At 39.2% G+C, this 19922-nt stretch overlaps 1 protein-coding gene across 4 annotated transcripts in view; it reads left to right on the top strand.

Annotated features, from left to right (window-relative positions):
* LOC127627620 (electrogenic sodium bicarbonate cotransporter 1-like) overlaps nucleotides 1-19135 on the top strand; it is an 81676-nt gene extending 62541 nt beyond the window's left edge. For 2 of the 4 annotated variants that reach the window (XM_052104076.1, XM_052104078.1), the window contains 14 exons: nucleotides 1245-1513; nucleotides 1600-1658; nucleotides 2174-2362; nucleotides 4153-4266; nucleotides 6243-6404; nucleotides 6613-6791; nucleotides 7288-7360; nucleotides 9033-9101; nucleotides 13361-13468; nucleotides 13572-13637; nucleotides 15088-15249; nucleotides 15344-15437; nucleotides 15800-15870; nucleotides 17264-19135. In XM_052104076.1, the coding sequence (XP_051960036.1) occupies nucleotides 1245-1513; nucleotides 1600-1658; nucleotides 2174-2362; nucleotides 4153-4266; nucleotides 6243-6404; nucleotides 6613-6791; nucleotides 7288-7360; nucleotides 9033-9101; nucleotides 13361-13468; nucleotides 13572-13637; nucleotides 15088-15249; nucleotides 15344-15437; nucleotides 15800-15834 (1579 nt within the window). In that variant the 3' untranslated portion in view covers nucleotides 15835-15870; nucleotides 17264-19135. Of the gene's footprint in view, nucleotides 1-1244; nucleotides 1514-1599; nucleotides 1659-2173; nucleotides 2363-4152; nucleotides 4267-6242; nucleotides 6405-6612; nucleotides 6792-7287; nucleotides 7361-7549; nucleotides 9102-13360; nucleotides 13469-13571; nucleotides 13638-15087; nucleotides 15250-15343; nucleotides 15438-15799; nucleotides 15871-17263 lie in introns of those variants that run through there. The other 2 variants (XM_052104077.1, XM_052104079.1) reach the window with 2 other exon arrangements.
* Nucleotides 19136-19922: the final 787 nt, after the last annotated feature.

Below are 19922 nucleotides of genomic sequence, written 5' to 3' on the forward strand. Positions count from 1 at the left end.
CATTTAGTTCGCATTAGCACATTTTTGCTCATTTAGTTAGCATTAGCACATTTTTAATTTAGTAGTGCATTAGAACATTTTTGCTCATTTAGTTCGCATTAGCACATTTTATTTAATTTAGTAGCTCATTAGCACATTTTATTTAATTTAGTAGCTCATTAGCACATTTTGGCTCATTTAGTAGCGCATTAGCACATTTTATTTAATTTAGTAGCGCATTAGCACATTTTTGCTCATTTAGTTTGCATTAGCACATTTTTAATTTAGTAGCGCATTAGCACATTTTGCTCATTTAGTTCGCATTAGCACATTTTTAATTTAGTAGTGCATTAGCACATTTTATTTAATTTAGTAGCTCATTAGCACATTTTATTTAATTTAGTAGCTCATTAGCACATTTTGTCTCATTTAGTAGCTCATTAGCACATTTTATTTAATTAAGTAGCGCATTAGCACATTTTTGCTCATTTAGTTCGCATTAGCACATTTTATTTAATTTTGTAGCTCATTAGCACATTTTGGCTCATTTAGTAGCGCATTAGCACATTTAATTTAGTAATTAATTAGCACATTTTGGCTAATTTAGTAGCGCATTATTACATTAAATTTAATTAAGTAGTGCATTAGCACATTTTTTGCTCATTTAGTTCGCATTAGCACATTTTATTTCAGTTAATAGCGCATTAGCACATTTTTGCTCATTTCGTTCGCATTAGCAAATTTTATTTAATTTAGTAGCTCATTAGCACATTTAATTTAATAAAGCATTAGCACATTATATTTAATTAAGTAGCGCATTAGCACATTTTGGCTAATTTAGTAGTGCATTATTACATTTGTGCATATTACATAGTGCATTTATACATTTTGGCTAATTAAATTTAGTAGCGCATTAACACATTTTGGCTAATTTAGTAGTGCATTATTACATTTGTGCATATTACATAGTGCATTTATACATTTTGGCTAATTAAATTTAGTAGCGCATTAGCACATTTTGGCTAATTTAGTAGCGCATTAACACATTTAGTCTAATTAAATTTAGTAGTGCATTTACACATTTTGGCTAATTTAATTAAGTAGCGTATTAGCATATTTTGGCTAATTTAATTAAGTAGCGCATTAGCACATTTGAGCTTTTATTTTATTTAGTCCTTTTATGCTTATCCTCTCATTGGTTGAGTGCTGTTCTCAAACATTTTGATTGATTGTTTGTTTCTAATGACCCATTTTGATTGATTCAGGGATAATGATTTCGACTATCTGGAGTTCCGGCTGTGGATTGGCCTCTGGTCCGGGTTCTTGTGTCTGATCCTAGTCGCGACGGATGCCAGTTTTCTGGTGCAGTACTTCACACGGTTTACGGAAGAAGGGTTTTCTGCGCTCATCAGCTTCATCTTCATCTATGATGCCTTTAAGAAAATGCTCAAACTGGCTCACCATCATCCAATCAATAAAAAATATGAAATGGACCTTGTTACCCTGTATGGATGCAACTGTAGTCCACCGGATGGTGAGAACTTAATTAACGTAATATTGAAAGAGCGATTTAGGTTCAATAGAAAATAACACTCATAGTTTGTGTTTTTCTTTGAAAAGGTAACAGTTCAACTCTATACATGGACAAAATAGAGGCCATGATGAACAACAGTGTACAGGTAAAATGGTCTGAGTATGTTGAATGTTATATCAGTATTGGGGAGTAACTAACTTAAAGTAGCAACACTACTAACGTAACTAAGTTTTTCCAGTGCGTCACAAAACTCTACATTGCTCTCCTAGTATGTCCACTCTGTCTCTCTTAAAACTTGGATGTGAGTATTTTAATGTTTACATATTGGCCCCATTGGCTTTCATTGTAAGTGCCGTTTTTTAAAGAAAAGGAGTGACAAGTCTAAATAAATGTTTTGAGAAAGTCAACATGCCACAAATACTGTCAGTTGAGTTTAACTTGTAATGAACCCAGAATGATACTTTGGCAAGCTGCTATTTCAAAGTAGCTTTCCCAACACTGATCAGAAGTTAGTTGCTTATCTCACTGATCATTTTACAATACCCACAATGCATATTTCTCAGATATTGCATGGTTACTGCACAACCACAATGTGTATGAGATTTAAAACATATTGAAATGTGATTCAATTCAGTGATACTTCTGTTTGTGTCTTTACAGCTCCATTTAAATTCGACCTGGACATCATTGACGCGCTCTGAATGTTTGGAATGGGGAGGTCATCTGATTGGTCCAGCCTGCGACTACGTCCCTGACATCACACTGATGTCATTCATTCTGTTTCTTGGCACATACGCCTGCTCCATGTGTTTGAAGAAGTTCAAAACCAGCAGATTTTTCCCAACCATGGTACAAGCACGCCATCAACTCATGTTAATGAAGACGTTAATCAGATTGTACTGTCCTCAAGAGGAACTTTTTAGAAATGTCCTCCCCACAGGAATACGATAGCCTGACAACCTGCACACACACACACTTTAAGCTGCTATCTAGAAGTCATTGCTTTTGAATGAAACTGGTCTATTGGTTTGGCAGCTCGAATGGAAAATAGTCATCGCTGATCCTTTCAAAAATGTTGTTGCTTATTAGCAATCTGAACTCATTAAAAATTGTAATCTTCATTAATCTCCTCTAATAAGAGATTACAGATTTAGAGATTATGGTTTTCACAGTCGATTCTGGTATTTGTAGTGCTCAGTGATCAGTGATGTGTTTTTGATTTCATTTCTGATATTGAGTATTGCATTAAACAATTCAACATATAGTTCACTAATTATAATATTTATTTCATTAGTCATTTTTGCCATTTTTGTGATATTTTTAGCTTTTTCATGTTGGTGATTGACATCACATCAAAGCACTGGCAGCAATGTGACATGCGTTATTATGACATCATATTAATTAAGAAACTACATTTAGAATTTTCTGAAAAACGTACTTTCTCTAACTCCTCCAAGACCGTATGTCTGATTTGCATGAAATTTATCGTGTATCGTCTAGAGACTCTGGGATCATAAATGTTACAAAATCTTTTTGATAGACCAAACCATTTTCGAATAGGACTTCTACGAATTTGATGGCGAGCACGCCAAAATGGAAGCAAGGCAGTATCTTCGCAGCGCTTAGCTGTATTGGCACGAAACTTTGTATATGTCATAGCCATCATGACTTGAGGATACCTGTGCAGTTTCGGCACAACGCCACCTAGTGGTCATGAAATATTCCTTGGGGCATGACGAGTTGAACAATACCAAATTTTCCCATTTTCAATTTGGTTGTAAAATGCTGTATTTTACAGACGCATTGGCAGACGGTTACAACGCATTGGCAAACGGTTACAACGGCCACTTTGTGGTCAAAAATTATTGTAACATTTGATTAATTTGACCTATCGTCTTGTGACCACACCCTATAGATTTAGTGGATATACCGAGTACGGTGAAAGCCAATTTTCCATGGTCTACCATACTTCCTGTCCGCCATTTTGAATTTCATTCAAGACATACTTTTTCAAACGCCTCCAAGACCGTATGTCTGATTTGCACGAAATTTGTCGTGTATCATCTAGAGACACTGTGATCAAAAATTTTACAAAACCTTTTTGATAGACCAAACCATTTTCGAATAGCACTTCAACGAATTTGATGGCGAGCATGCCAAAATGGATTCAAGGCAGTATCTTCACAGCGCTTTGCTTTGTAATACAAGTGGTCCTTCTTGGGCTAAATAGTCTTTGTGATTAATTGGTAACTAGCGATTCAAGCAACTTTTATCTGATGCCAAAACAGCATATTTTTAAGTTTGTTATATTTTGTTTTTCAGCATATTTAAATTTTTTATTTAATTTAAAACCTACTTTTTCAAATTTTTGTAAACATTTAATTGTCTCATCACAGGACTACTTAAACTAACTCCATAAAGACAAATTTGAATATAAATATGCACTTTCTCTTATGTATTTAACCTAAAATAAAGTTTTTTACTTTTAAAAACAAAAATTGTTACATTGCAGGACTATTTAATTAACTGCATAAACATTGCACATAAAAATGTATATTTATATAGGATTTGAACCTAAAACCTTAAAGTTTATGTCCATGTTGATAGTACAACTAAACGGATGTTTACATTTTTTGCAGGTCCGCAAAATGATCAGTGATTTCGCCATTGTTCTAGCCATTTTGATCTTCTGTGGGGTGGACGCCCTGGTTGGTGTGGATACACCAAAACTACTAGTGCCAAGTGAATTCAAGGTGTGTTTTTGTGTGGTGAATGGATTTAGCTCTTTGTGAAGTCCCATCTATGTTACAGTAATCGTTTAATAGTAAATAATATACCTCAAAACCACTCATTGAAGTACGACACCTAAAACCACTGATACATGTGCAGACATGCACAAACAGACAGTCTTTATTCTGAGAAGTCTTTGCTTGTATTATTGCAGGAAAACCTTTATTGACTCAAGCTAAATCAATACTGTTGTCTTTGTAACAATACTTTACAATAACCTTCATTAGGAATGCAAACAAACTTTAATAATTAAAATAATGCATAAAAGATTCATATTGTTTGAAATGACATTATAATGTCAAAGTGATGAACAGCTACTGTGAACCTTTATGAAGACTATAGTTATATTTAAGCATTTTATTTATAATGACTAAAAAGGGTCACCCACAAAATTTTGTCTTTTATGCATAAAAAATAGTAAATGTCTTCACCTTAATATTATGAAATGTAAAATGTACATATATAATATGTACTATTATATATGTACATTTTATATATATATATATATATATATATATATATATATATATATATATATATATATATATATATATATATATATACTTAAATATATATATTATAATTATATATTCTGATTTTGAAATGTTTATTCTGAATATGTATATATTTTCATATTTACAACGATAGACAGATAGATAGATAGATAGATAGATAGATAGATAGATAGATAGATAGATAGATAGATAGATAGAAGGGTAGATAGATAGATACACAGATATATAGATAGATAGATAGATAGATAGATAGATAGATAGAAGGGTAGACAGACAGACAGATAGATAGAAGGGTAGACAGATAGATAGATAGATAGATAGATAGATAGATAGATAGATAGATAGATACACAGATAGATAGATAGACAGACAGACAGACAGATAGATAGATAGATAGATAGATAGATAGATAGATAGATAGATAGATAGATAGAAGGGTAGACAGACAGACAGATAGATAGAAGGGTAGACAGACAGATACATAGATAGATAGATAGATAGAAGGGTAGACAGACAGATAGATAGAAGGGTAGATATATAGATAGATAGAGAGACAGACAGACAGATAGATAGATAGAAGGGTAGACAGACAGATAGATAGAAGGGTAGATAGATAGAGAGACAGACAGACAGATAGAAGGGTAGATATATAGATAGATAGAGAGACAGACAGACAGATAGATAGAAGGGTAGATATATAGATAGATAGAGAGACAGACAGACAGACAGACAGATAGAAGGGTAGATATATAGATAGATAGAGAGACAGACAGACAGATAGATAGAAGGGTAGACAGACAGATAGATAGAGAGACAGACAGACAGACAGATAGAAGGGTAGACAGATAGATAGATAGATAGATAGATAGATAGATAGATAGATAGATAGATAGATAGATAGATAGATAGATAGACAGATAGACAGATAGATAGATATTCAGATTTTCAACTATATATTCAGATTTACAAAAGTACTGTATATATTTGAATTTATAAATATGACCAGCTTTTGAGTGACTTTAGTCAAGAAAGACATTTAGACTTGTATGCACTATAGTACAGGGTAAATTCTAAGCTTTCTAACAATATAATTATGTTTCTACTCTAAAGTAAATATTGTCAAAATATAAAACATTGGGTAATATAATCACTTACATGCTTTCCTATTTACTTAAGTGCACAGAACTCAAAATGTGTCTCTGCCACAAAGTGACTTAAAATGATGGAGCAGGTCACAAATAAAACAATTATTTCCTGTTTGGCCACTTTATAGTATATTTATACACACATATATACGTGTATATACATATATATACATATATAGGTCAAAATATTGAATTTGTATCAAATCTGCAGCAGCAATATCAGTGTACAACCCTCAGTTTCTACATTTATGGTATTGTGTCTTCACCGTTCGCTCATAGCCGACGAATCCAAACCGTGGTTGGTTTATTCCACCATTCGGAGGAAACCCCTGGTGGGTTTACCTGGCTGCCAGCTTACCTGCTCTCCTGGTCACCATCCTCATCTTCATGGACCAGCAGATCACGGCCGTCATCGTCAACCGCAAGGAGCACAAGTTGAAGGTATGAGTTGATGATGTTAAAATATTACCCAAATTCCTTAGACTGTTGTGGAATTTTATCAGGGATTAATGGCATGGGGTTACAACCGATGCACGTGGAACTACCTGCTGTGTGCCTATTATTGTTATTTCAGAGACAGGAATTAGGTTGTGATTTAATACAGAGACCTGATTGTTTAACTTGCATTATTTTTTCACCCTGAGTGCAGAAGGGAGCCGGGTACCACCTTGACCTGTTCTGGGTCTCGGTTCTCATTGTCATTTGCTCGTTCTTGGGGCTGCCCTGGTACGTGGCGGCAACTGTCATCTCCATTGCCCACTTAGACTCACTCAAGATGGAAACCGAGACATCAGCACCTGGAGACCAGCCGAAATTCCTGGGAGTCAGGTGAGAGAATACTGGATCCTGAAAAAAAACAAAGCCAGAGCTGGTTTCAGCTGGTCTCCCAGACTGGTCAGTCTGGACTGGTTTACTGGTTTTAGAAGTTTTTTTTTGGCATTCGTCAACTGGCCCACCAGATAACTCAGCTGAACTCTAGCAAACCAGCTTATATTAGACTGGTCAGGGAAAAGTCCAAATGAAATGTAATCTTGAGCTAAACTTCAGTTATTGCATGATTACTCCTAGCTATTATTATTTAAATTATATTTAATTGGTGCAGAAACATTTTATGCCATGTTCTGTCGAGGTGTGATGCGTCAAGTTTCACAACATCACAGCCAATAAGAACATATTTTGTGTTGAATATACATCGATTTGAAGCAGGATTTTAGACCAACAAGATTTCCATGTGGGTGGACCTCCTCAGTGCAATGTGTCAAAATAAAACTCAAGCAATTAACAAACTGAAATGTCTTATAATTGTTTTTTGTTTCCTCTTTAGGGAGCAGAGAGTCACAGGAATATTTGTCTTCATTCTCACAGGGATGTCGGTCTTCATGGCCCCCGTTCTGAAGGTTCGGACTTTATATTTTAAAACTGTATCAGTTCTCTCTTTCTCAACTCAGTGTTCCACATACACTGTTCATTCCACCTCAGTGTTCAAATAGAACAGAGAACAGGACAGAATATTGAGTAATTCTATTTCCTGTTTTGGAGTGAACGAAATAAACAGTAAATCTTAAATATCTTTTCCTCTTGTCTAGACTGGAACGTTCTGAAAATCTGAGTTTGAATTCTAAAAGGTCTAAAAAAAAAAAACGTCTGCAGCCCCTTCGCAGTTCGATGAAGAGATAACCACATGCCCACCCGAAAGATCAAAATGCCCCCTCAAAAATTGCATCTATCAGCCCTGCCTTGGAGAAGGATATAGCTGCAGGCCAAGCTCCAAAAAGTGTCAGGAGCTCCAACCCTCGTGAAAACATATACTGAGCCCCTAACCCTAAACACGTGTGGAAGTGTTGCCCCCTTTTGAAGTTGGCCCAACCCCATTCTGAAGTAACTCCGCCCCTTCTCGAGTTAGCCCGCCCTCTTTTGGAGAGCTCTGGGCTGCAGCTACATCTGATTGCTGCCTTGGGGTACTATGTAAATACAAATATAAAGTACCCAGTGTTGGGTTTATCCAATTAAAGTGTCATTAGTTACTGTAATCAAAAAGCAATATAACGCATTACCTTACCTAAACTCTTGTAATCACATTACAGTTACTGACTTTCAATAAAACAATATGTTTTATGTATTATTTGCGCTATAGTAATATGTATAATACATAAAAGTACAAAAAGTAACTTTAGAAAGTAACTTAAAAGTAAAATGATTAGTAATGTGATTACTTTTTAGATGCAGTAATCAGCAAAGTAATCTGGTTGCATTTTTTAGTGGAGTAATTAGTCATTTGTCATGGATTACTTACGTAATTTACCCAACACTGAAAGTATAGTATCATCTGATACCGTGGTACTGCCGCAGTACTTTGTTGAAAGGATAGTCCTATCTTATTTAGAATATGCTGTATAGAAGTCTGAATTATATTTTCATGACTTTGATCGCACTTGAAAGTGGCCTTCCTTATGCTTCATTGTAAAGTAATGTACCTGAACTCAGAGCTCCCTTACAAAAAAGTACTGTAATGGTATCAGATGTTAATATCATGTTTCTTTGTATACAGTATATATGCATAATATATGCGCAATGAATAATGATCATACTCATAGCATGGTTTTTATTTGTTACTCCAAGGTACTTCAAAGAATGCAATGATGTTACCATGGTACATGCCCAAATTACATGATATTACCATGTCATCACATATATACTGTATAAAAAAACATAATAACATGGTACTTTTTGTTAAGTGTTGATACTGTCCCCTGCTGGACATTTACTCTGAGAATACTGACCTCCAAGTGGAAAAATACTTGCACCAGGATGTGAGATAATAATACATACATTTCTGTCTGCTTGCATTTGATCAAAGTGATTTCTTGGAAGACTTTCTCATTATGAGTCTGCAGATTTTAATCTCCTCCTTTGGAATATATTGTGTTGAGGAGTTTGGGATGTAGGGTGTGTTTGGTGACTTTTATCTTCCTCTAACCTTTTGATTCTGTGACTCACAATAGAGCACAATTGTCTAAAATCAAACTCTAATAATCTTATAATGCTGTGTGTTTTCTTTGATCTCCACAGTTCATTCCTATGCCTGTGTTGTACGGCGTGTTCCTCTACATGGGTGTGGCCTCTCTCAGTGGTGTGCAGGTGAGTTCATGTGGCTCTAGGAGTGTCATATTACCCATTGTCAAAAAAAGACTGTAATTCAGCTGAAAACCGGATTTGCACTGGAGCCTGGGAACCTGGAAGATTCCAGAACTCGATCTGGGTTTCGAATCACAGTGAAAGTCAGGATAAGTCAGGTTTAGGTTAGGATTTTCACAGTGTAATGCATCTAATAGCTTTTTTAAAATGAGTGCATTTCAGGAAAGAATGTCTTGCATTTAATTATTGTTGTTTTCTAAGGCATTACTATTACTCTAGAGCACAACAGCCTGGTTTTTGAAGTGAAAAAAACCCCAAAAATGTTCCATTGGGAAATAGATTATTAACGCTAACTTAACCTTTAAAGACAGACCTACCGCGAGCTCTGAGGTTGTTAATCGATGACATATGCTTCCGATGAAGCCATCAATCTGCATTATTTTAACTTAATTCAAAAAATTACCACAATCCTGTTGAGGAAAGATCCACCAATCAGAGAATCACAGCAAACAAAGTGCACGAAAAGAGCTCTGCAGCAACCGCCCTCTCGAATGACACTACACTGAGAAACTACTCATATATTTGTCTATACAGCATCATTAGATTGTAGTTCATTCCCTCATTAAAGATGAACAGTCTTGTACCTTTTGATTTTTTTTTTTTTTTGTCTGATATTCAAATATGTCTAAATAAATCTTCTTAAAAGTTGGAACAAAGTGGTTCAGCTTTATGAAGGATTTTATGAACTCTATGGAAACAATTAATGGGAAAAATACTTCCCAAGATGGATACTGATGCGCTCTATTACTCATACTTAGGGTAAGGGGTTTAAATAAAACCTAATGTATCCTAACTTTTAAACTTTGCATGCACGGAGCGCACTATTTACTGTATAAGAAATCGCATTTGCATTTTTTTCCCCAACTGGCTGGGGATAAAACGGGTGAAAAAAATGATTTAAATGTATTCTAGATGTCCCTAGATATGGGGGAGCTCTTTTGACCCAGAACACCCAAACAACCACACAAACCACCATTGCAATGGCATCGAAAAACAGCCAGAACATCTTAGCAACAACATAGCATTGCCCTAGTGGCCTCCCACCAGAAATATACAAATCTAGCTATATACTGTAACTGTTATGTATACCTTGTCTAGTCTCACTGTTGCCCTTTGTTTGTCATTTTTGTCACTTTTGTAGTTCCTTAGATTTCACTTTTGTCACCCTTGTAGCTCCATAGTCTTCTTGTTAGCCCTCGTGTTCGCTGTTCATTGTTTTCACCTGCCCTCGTTAGTTTCCCATTGGTTTCTGTTTATCACCTTGTCATCTTGTTTGAGTTCTGTTTGTTCATTGGCTCCCTTTTTCCCATGTCCATGTATTTTAACCCGGTTGTTTTCACTCCCCTTTGTCAATCGTTGAATGTTGTCATGCCTGGTATGTGTTCCCTGCCCGAGTTCTCAGTTTTATTTCATCGTGTTTAGTTTCCTGTTTTCCCATTGTGGTTGTTTCTTTTGTGTTTATTCGTTAATAAAGTAAGTTGCATTTAGATCCACTCTCCTCGTCTGCCTTCGCTGCCTCCATTCTTAACAGAACGATTGACCACACATGGATCTAGCAGCCTTTTCGGCGAATTACCGGCTCCTTGGCCTCGAGCAGGGGCACTGCCCTTTGGAGGACAACGTCCAAGATTTTCTGGAGCTGGCACACATCTCTGACTTCCCCGACCACGCCCTGGTGGCATTCTTCCGGGGTAACTTGCACGAGTCTCTGAGGGAACGGTTGCCGCCGGCGAATCGTTGCTGGACACTCCTCGATTTCGTGGAGGAGACCCTGCGAGTCAGCGGATCGCCGCTCACTGTGGACGTTCTGGAGGATGACCCTACTGCTCCTCCCACGAAGATACTCCCCCTGTCCGCCACGATTCGTCTCTCCACGCCCGTCCTGACCTACACGTTGCTAACCTCGTCCGCTTCAGAGCCGGTGTGCCCCGCAGCCGCGATCCTCAAGCCGGCGTGCTCAGCCTCGTCCGGCCGAAAGAGGAGGAAGAGTAGACAGGCTTCTGCCTTCCGGCCCACGCCTGCCCCGGTCTGCGAGCCAGTGCCCACGCCTGCCCCGGTCTGCAAGCCTGCGCCCACGCCTGTCACTGTAAGCGAGCCTGCGCCCATGTCAGCCATGGTGAGCGAGCCTGCGCCCTCGTCAGCCACGGTCAGCGAGCCTGAGCCCTCGTCAGCCACGGTCAGCGAGCCTGAGCCCTCGTCAGCCACGGTCAGCGAGCCTGAGCCCTCGTCAGCCCCGGTCAACCAGCCAGAGCCATTAGCCCTGATGTCAGTGAGCCAGCACCTGTCGCCTCAGCTGTCCCTGAGCCAGCGCTTGTAGCCTCGACCGTCCCTGAGCCAGCGCCTGTAGCCTCGACCGTCCCTGAGCCAGCGCCTGTAGCCTCGACCGTCCCTGAGCCAGCGCCTGTAGCCTCGACCGTCCCTGAGCCAGCGCCAGTAGCCATGACCGTCCAAGAGCCAGCGCCAGTGGTCGTGCCCGTCCTAGAGCCAGCGCCTCTCAAGTCCCCCGAGTCTTCCAGAGCTCCGCCTTCCGAGCTTTCCAGAGCTCCGCCTTCCGAGCGTTCCAGAGCTCCGCCTTCTGAGCTTTCCAGAGCTCCGCCTTCCGAGATTTCCAGAGCTCCACCTCTCGAGCCTCCCAGGGCTCTGCCTCTCGAGTCTCTCGAGTCTTCCAGGGCTCCGCCCCTCAAGCCTCTCGAGTCTTCCAGGGCTCCCCCCCTCAAGCCTCTCGAGCCTCCCAGGGCTCCGCCTCGAGCCTCCCAGGGCTCCGCCTCTCGAGCCTCCCAGGGCTCCGCCTCTCGAGTCTCTCAAGCCTCCCAGGGCTCTGCCTCTTAAGCCTCTCGAGCCTCCCAGGGCTCCGGCCCTCAAGTCTCTCGAGCCTTCCTGGGCTCTGCCTCCCGAGCCTCCTACGGCTCCGCCTCCAGAGCCTCCCGAGCCTCCCTCGGCTCTGCCTCCAGAGTCTTCCAGGTCTCCGCCCCTAAAGCCTCCTACGGTGCCCCCTTCCTTGGCTCCGCCTCCTGAGACTTCCTCGGCTCCCCCTCCTGAGCCTTCCTCAGTTCCGTCTCCTGAGCCTCACTCGGCTCCACCTCCAGAGCCTTCCTGGGCTCCGCCTCCCGAGCCTCCTACGGCTCCGCCTCCAGAGCCTCCCGAGCCTCCCTCGGCGCCGCCTCCAGAGCCTTCCAGGTCTCCGCCCTCCTGAGACTTCCTCGGCTCCCCCTCCTGAGACTTCCTCAGTTCCGTCTCCTGAGCCTCCCTCGGCTCCACCTCCAGAGCCTTCCAGGCCTCCACCTCCCGAGCCCCCCCCCGCTCTGCCTCTAGAACGTCCTACGGCACCACCTCCATCAGCTCCGCCGCCAGAGCCTTCCAGGTCTCCGCCTCTAGAGCCTCCTGCGGCTCCGCCGCCAGAGCCTTCCAGGTCTCCGCCTCCCGAGCCCCCCCTGCTCTGCAGCCCCCTGAGCCTCCAGAGCCTCCCTCAGCTCCGCCTCTTGAGCCTCCAGAGCCTCCCTCAGCTCCGCCTCTTGAGCCTCCAGAGCCTCCCTCAGCTCCGCCTTCTGAACCTCCAGAACCTCCTTCATCTCCGCCTCCTGAGCCTCCAGGGCTTCCCTCAGCTCCGCCTCCTATGGCTTCTCCGCCCCCCACGGCTCCAAGGCCTCCCCCGGCTACGCCTTCTACGGCTCCGCCCCCCGGACCAGTCCCTATCCTGCGGCCACCTCCCAGGTCCCCCAAGCCAATCCACATCCCGTGGTCAACTTCCTGGCCCCCAGGACCGGCCCCGGTCCTTCGACTGCCTCCCAGGCCCCCCAAACCTGTAATTGCCCTGTGGCCAGCTCCCAGGCCTCCTGAACCTATCCTTGCCCTGTGGCCAGCTCCCAGGCCGCCTGAGCCTGCCCTTGCCCTGTGGCCAGCTCCCAGGCCTCCTGAACCTGCCCTTGCCCTGTGGCCAGCTCCCAGGCCCCCTGAACCGGTCCCTGTCCTGTGGCCACCTCCCAGGCCCCCTGACCCAGTCCCCTCTGTACCCCCCTTGGTCTGCCGGTCTGCCGGTCTGCCCTTTGTGCCCCCTTGGACTTCCTGCCTGCCCTCTGTGCCCCCTTGGACTGCCTTCTTGCTCTCGTATTGTGTATGATTACAATATGATGTCCGCCTGTGTATAAACTATAATGCTTAATAACATATGAATAAACTATGCATGCATTTTTTTATGTATGTAGTTTATGGATCGTTTGCAGCTGTTGCTGATGCCAGCAAAACATCAGCCAGATCTGATCTACCTGAGACACGTACCGCTCAGACGTGTTCACCTCTTCACCTTCATACAGGTGTGTGTGATTATACATTTAGCCTGATACTGTGCTCAAATCTAAGCTTTAGACCTGTACAGTGTATGTTTAATGACAGCATGCTTGTATGTTGTGTGCACAGGTGCTCTGTCTAGCTCTGTTATGGGTGCTGAAGTCGACAGTAGCAGCCATCGTATTTCCTGTGATGGTGAGTATTTTCCTAGTGAACACACTGACACACACAACACATATAAGGTTGATTCTTCAACAGTGTTGGGGGTAATCTGATTACAAAGTATTTAGCTACTGTAATTGTATTACTTTTTAGTTAGTGTGATGCAAGGCAAGTGTAAGCAAGCACATTACTTGGTTTACACATATTTCTAAAGTAATATTTATGTATAATACATTTCAAATGTGAATTTATATGTTCATATGTACATCTGTTTGCGTTTCTCTGACAGCTGAAGGGTGTGCGACAATGGACGATATATATAGACATTATTTTGAATTCGTTGTTTTACAGAAAAACAAACATTTCTATAAAAAATGTGTGATAGAAACTTAAAAGTAAAATAACCAGTAATACAATAAATTATTTTAGATAAATTAATTAGTAAAGTAGTCTGATTCCAATTTTAGATAAGTAATTCGTTATTTGTAGTGGATTACATTTTTATAAATTACCCAACACTGTTTTGAGTAGCGTAACTTTTCTGTCCCCTGGAATGATTTTAAGAAAATAATTTTTAGTTGTAAAAGAAATATAATAGATTACAACAACTTTATTGTGTCTCTATAATTACTTGTTTAAACATACGTTATAAGTACTGCATAGTTTTTGTACTGGAACCAAACATTTGGGTGTCAATAAGGTAGCTCCGAAAAAGTGCTTTTGTTTTGTTCCCAATCATGTCACTTGTAACTGAGTAATTTTGTGTTGATATGACAAAGCAATCAAAAGTTATAGCATTACAAATATAATTTATTTTAATGTCCAAAAACGTCTCCAAGTGTCCAAAAGCCTCTCCAAACAAATAAAACATATGAATTGTTCATAAGAACTAATTACACATGCAAACACAACAATGACTATAGGTGTGCGTAACATGCAGACATGATTTTAGTAATGAGATTTCACAGAATGAGTTTAATTCTGTGCCATTTGTGTCATCATTGAGTCTGTATCATGTACTTGGCACCAATCACATTTCTCTCTTCCCAAGTATGGATGACTTTTTGTACCAATTTGAACCAATTCGATTGGTTTAGCTTTCCATGATGCTTCATCATTTCCTATGACAGGGTCCCATCTGAGTTGAAGGGTTAAATCTATATCTTCAGAAGCGATATGATTGGTATATGATTGTATGTCATTGTTCGAGAGAAATAAATAAAACAAAATTCCTTCCATTGTCTTAACGGGTGAACCCTTATGGGTTGAACCAGTTGTGACCTTTCACCTTCACACTTTCTGGATGTTATATAGCTTTAAATAGATTTTGTACATCAAATTTAATCAAAAAATATTTCACATTTTCTCAAATTTAGCTCCTAGCCCTAATACTGTTCTCTGTTCTATAAAATGCCAAGATTTGAAGAATTACCTTTATAAACCCTATAGCTGCATTCTGAGATATCTCTTTCTGTGTTCCCAGATTCTTGCATTGGTGGCAGTGAGAAAAGCCATGGATTATATGTTCTCTCAACACGATCTCAGTTACCTGGATGACGTCATGCCTGAGAAAGACAAGAAGAAAAAGGAGGATGAGAAGAAGAAGAAGAAAAAGAAAGGAAGCATAGACAGCGAAATGAATGACGTGAGTGTGTGTTGTGTATGTGTTGATTTAATTTAGATATTTGCATTGCTGTAGAACTTTAGTGGTAAGAATGTCCAACCCCCTGCGTTTACAGTCGGATTTTCCAGCCAATGAGAATGTTCCCAGCATAAAGATCTCCATGGAGACCATGGAACTGGAGCCAATGCTGAGGGAGAAACCCTCAGACAGTAAGTAAACGCGCAGGGCTTCGCTCAAACCTCACGCTGGAGTTACGGCTGTCACTCTGTCCTCATACTAACAAATGTAATAATGTCTCTTTCTCTTTATGCACTCCTTCATGAGTATCCCTCACTTTATCTTGTGGTTATGATTGTGCTTAGTTTGCTGGCTGTGTGTGGATCAGTAATCTGCTAAAGATAACAAAACATTTTTGCATTCCTGTTCTTTACTACTTCTTTAACCTCTAACCACTAACTAACCTTTCTATTTCAGCCACTTTATAACACCTTTGTATCAAATATCTAATGATCAGCATTGTGTATGTATGTATGTATGTATTATTAACTGTGCGTATGTTTGTTTCTTATAGGAAATAAGCCCATGTCCTTCCTCACTCCCTACTGATGGAGAGCACTTTTTTCCTTCCAAGACTGTGTCAAGGTAAATCTGTGTGTGTCTTTCTAAAGGACAATGTATAGCTTGGTTGTCCACATTGCTGGTTAGTGCTGGTGAAGTTTAAAGGGATAGTTCACCCAAAAATGAAAATTCTCTCATAATTTACTCACCCTCATGCCATCCCAGATGTGTATGATTTTCTTTCTTCTGCAGAACACAAACGAAGATTTCTAGAAGAATATCTCAGCTCATCTCTGTTGGTCAATACAATGCAAGTCAACAGGGTCCAAAACTTTGAAGCTCTAGAAGGCACATAAAGGCAGAATAAAAGTAATCATAAAACTCCTGTGATTTAAAGATTTCCTGTTTTAGCGGTATACCCATAGGCTCAAATGTTTTCAATTTTTTAATGGTATAGATTATGATCAATTCTGAGATTCTCGGCCTAAGAAACTGCTGAAAAATCACACAAAAAAATGTCCCCCTTATTTTTCTGATTTGACATTATATATATATCTGGGTGTAAATAAGTTAGCTTCGAAAAACTGCTTTTGTTTTGTTCCCAATCATGTCAACTTTAACTGAGTACAATTTTGTGTTGATATGACAAAGCAATCAAAAGTTATTGCATTGCAAAAAGAATGTATCCTGTTGTGTCTAAAAACATCTCAAAGTGCACAAAAGCCTCTCCAAACAAATAAAACATAATAATTGTGCATAAGAACTATTAACACATGCAAACACAACAATGACTACAGGTGTGCGTAACATGCAGACATGATTTTAGTAATGAGATTTCACAGAATGTGTTTAATTCTGTGCCATCTGAGTCATCATTGAGTCTGTCATGTACTTGGCGCCATCTACTGGTGGAGATATGTAACAGTCAGTACAAACATGTCTCTCTGCCCAAACATTGATTCATTTTTGCCCTGATCTGAACCCAATCCGATTTAGCGTTCCATGATGCTACATCATTTCCGAAGACGAGCTTAAAGGGTATTATCCATATCTTCAGAAGCGATATGATTGGTATAGTAAAAAAGGACTTGAATATTGATTTGTTTCTCACCCACACTTATCAGATGTCTACAGAAGACATGGATTAAACCACTGGAGTCGATTGGATTACTTTTATGCCTCATTTATGTGCTTTTTGGAGCTTCAAAGGTCTGGCCACCGTTCACTTGCATTGAATCTTCGTTTGATGAGAGAATTTACATTTTTGGTTGAACTACCCCCTTAAGCAGCTTCGTGGTGACTAACAAGCATACCAGCATGGGAACCAACATCCAGATCACTATATGCTGGTGCCTTTAAACTCAGTTCATTCATACATCTTAAACCAATATTCATCAGATTCCATCATAAATAATTAATGCCCATGCTTATATATGTATGTTAGCGTCTAACAGCTCTTTCTCTCCCTTTCTCCTAGTCAGGATATAAACCCCTTTAAGAAGATGGTGCCTCAGATTAGAATCGATCTGGCCCCAGATCACAACAAATTCTTCTGGAAAACACCAGCCTCAGAAACATCCCTGTAAACACTCAAAATGACCCAATGACCTCCTGAAAACCCTTTGAAACTGCCACTTTCAGGCGCAGAGAAGGATTGTTTAGACTCAAGTTATTCAGCTAAACAGATACTCAAAAACAACCAAAAACATTTACAAAATTTCGCTGGAAAACGAACGTGTTTTTTCCTTTATATAAAAAAAAAAATGGCATTTCAACACAAACCAATTGTTGCATAAGCACAAACGCTACCAAAGAGTTTTTATTTTTATTGCGTTTTTTTACTCCTCAAAATATCCTCTTGATTTGTAGGTAGTATTTCTAGTATTTAGAAAAACGTATTTTTGCTTTAGTTGTAGTTTTCGGTTTGTGGGTCCAGAAAATGCGAATCCAATTTTTAGTTCCAATAAATGATGGATAATCCTTCTATAATCGTAATATTTTTTATAAAAAAGAAAACATCAGAATGATATCATAATCAGTCTTAATTACATAGAATCCAATTGTATAAAGTGATTTAAGTGGTCTGAGTTTGGCCAAATTACTGCACTCCATTCAAATGAGCACAAATATCTCTGTTTTCTTTAATACCTTTTTGTATTTTTCAGAAAACTCAAATCTACAGTGTTTAAGAAGCATATTTAAACCAATGGTGGGCATAACTTTTTATCTCAATAAGGGAAACTATAGTTTTAATAAAAAAAAGTTTTTTCTGTGCTTAAAAAGACACTTGAGTAAACACTCAATATGAATATTATCCTATAAGTTCTACCTCTAATCGACTGTAGTTGCCAGGCGCTCTGTGATTGAATGAAGCACTTGCAGAATGTTACGGATACCGGCGCTGATTTGAAAATTGGTGCGATGTTGATTTTACGGGAAGAGTGGCCGCCCTGTAGGATGCCTCTATAACATTCTGTCTCAGAAAAGCTCTTTTTCAAGATCTGTGTCTTCGTTCATACGTAAATGACTATCCATAACAGGGTGGACACTTTCAATGTGATTTCCTTCAGTGTAATTAATATGAAGCAGTTATTGATTATGATGATTTTATTGTACATTTCTTAAAAAGAAGTAATGATGTAGATAGAGAAGTCTTTTATACTGAGATGAAACTTTGAGAGGTGTTATTCCTCAATGTAAGGACTCAATAAGATATTTAATGTGGAACACGGCTGCATCAAGTGACAGCAATAAGAATAATATGAACATGAATGCTGCCATTAAGACAGATCATTTTTACTCATATTCAACACTGAAAGATTCTTCAGTCAGCAAATTTGGTGTACCGTAGTTTATTTTGAAATTAAAGCATATACAGTTGCATATACGTATTGACGTATTTGGTAATTTTTGGACAATCATCAGTTTTGAATGATCCACAGTTGTTAAAACTTGAATATAGAAACACAAGTCAGTGTTTGTAAATAGACAATCAGTTTTAGCACATCATCATCATCATCATAATCTCCGATCAATGATGTCTTCCTTGATTGTGATTGTATCAAATTGCCTGTACGTTTTTGAGAAATATATTTCAGCAAGACGGATATTTAGCACAAGGTGAAATTTCTTTCAGATGCACCACTCTTTATGATGTTTTTTATTTTATTATGAACCTGTTGCGTTGTATTTATTGTCACTTTTCTCTTCTGGATGCTACTCTGTCTGATGCTACAGGTAATAATGAGATTAACAGTTGATCGTTGTTCTGTTAAAGGGAATCACCCTGTAGCACTATGAGGCCATGGGCAAATTAAAGCAATTATTAAAACTGATTCTGATGGTGTGATGCTTGAAAATGAGCTTTGTTTGTGTCGATCAATCCTGAAGATATTTTACACTGCAAATAATTAGCATTATCTACTATCCTATATGATCTCAGGCCCATAAACCTGCAGATAGATGTTCCATGAGACAAGCATAGAAAATACCAAACATTGTGTTTTAGGGATTAAAGGAATATTCAGAGTGCAATACTAGTTAAGCTCAATATGCATTTGTGGCATAATATTGATAACCACAAAAAATGATTTTGACTCATCCCTCCTCTTTAAAAAAGCAAAAACCTGGGTTACAGTGAGGCACTTACAATGGAAGTGAATGGGGCCAATCTGTAAACGTTTCAAAAGTATAGCCACAAGACATATACAATGTGCATGTTAACATGATTTTAGCGTGATAAAATCGCTTACTAACCTTTTCTGTGTAAAGTAATAGCCAATTGTACAACTTTGTTGCCATGATGATGTCAACAAACCATATAATGACTGTAAAAATGAAGATTTTACTAAGATTTTAACTTTACAGCTCAAATAATACATGAGTTTTAACAGAATGAATGTAAGTGTTTTTATAAAACTATTAGCTTCACATTTTTGCCTTTAACCCTTATGTAGTGTTGGGGTCAAAAGTCACCCCTTTTGAACTTTGCTTCTTTATAAAAAATAAAAAAAAACAAGTTTTCCTTAAACGGGACCATTATGCAAAATTCACATTTACATTGTGTTTGTACATAAATGTGAGTCAGCAGTGTGTGTGCACAACCACCCTACAATGTTAAAAGTGCATCCACTCCT

This window comes from Xyrauchen texanus, chromosome 34 (genome assembly GCF_025860055.1).
Source record: "Xyrauchen texanus isolate HMW12.3.18 chromosome 34, RBS_HiC_50CHRs, whole genome shotgun sequence".
Classification (NCBI taxonomy): Eukaryota; Metazoa; Chordata; class Actinopteri; order Cypriniformes; family Catostomidae; genus Xyrauchen; species Xyrauchen texanus.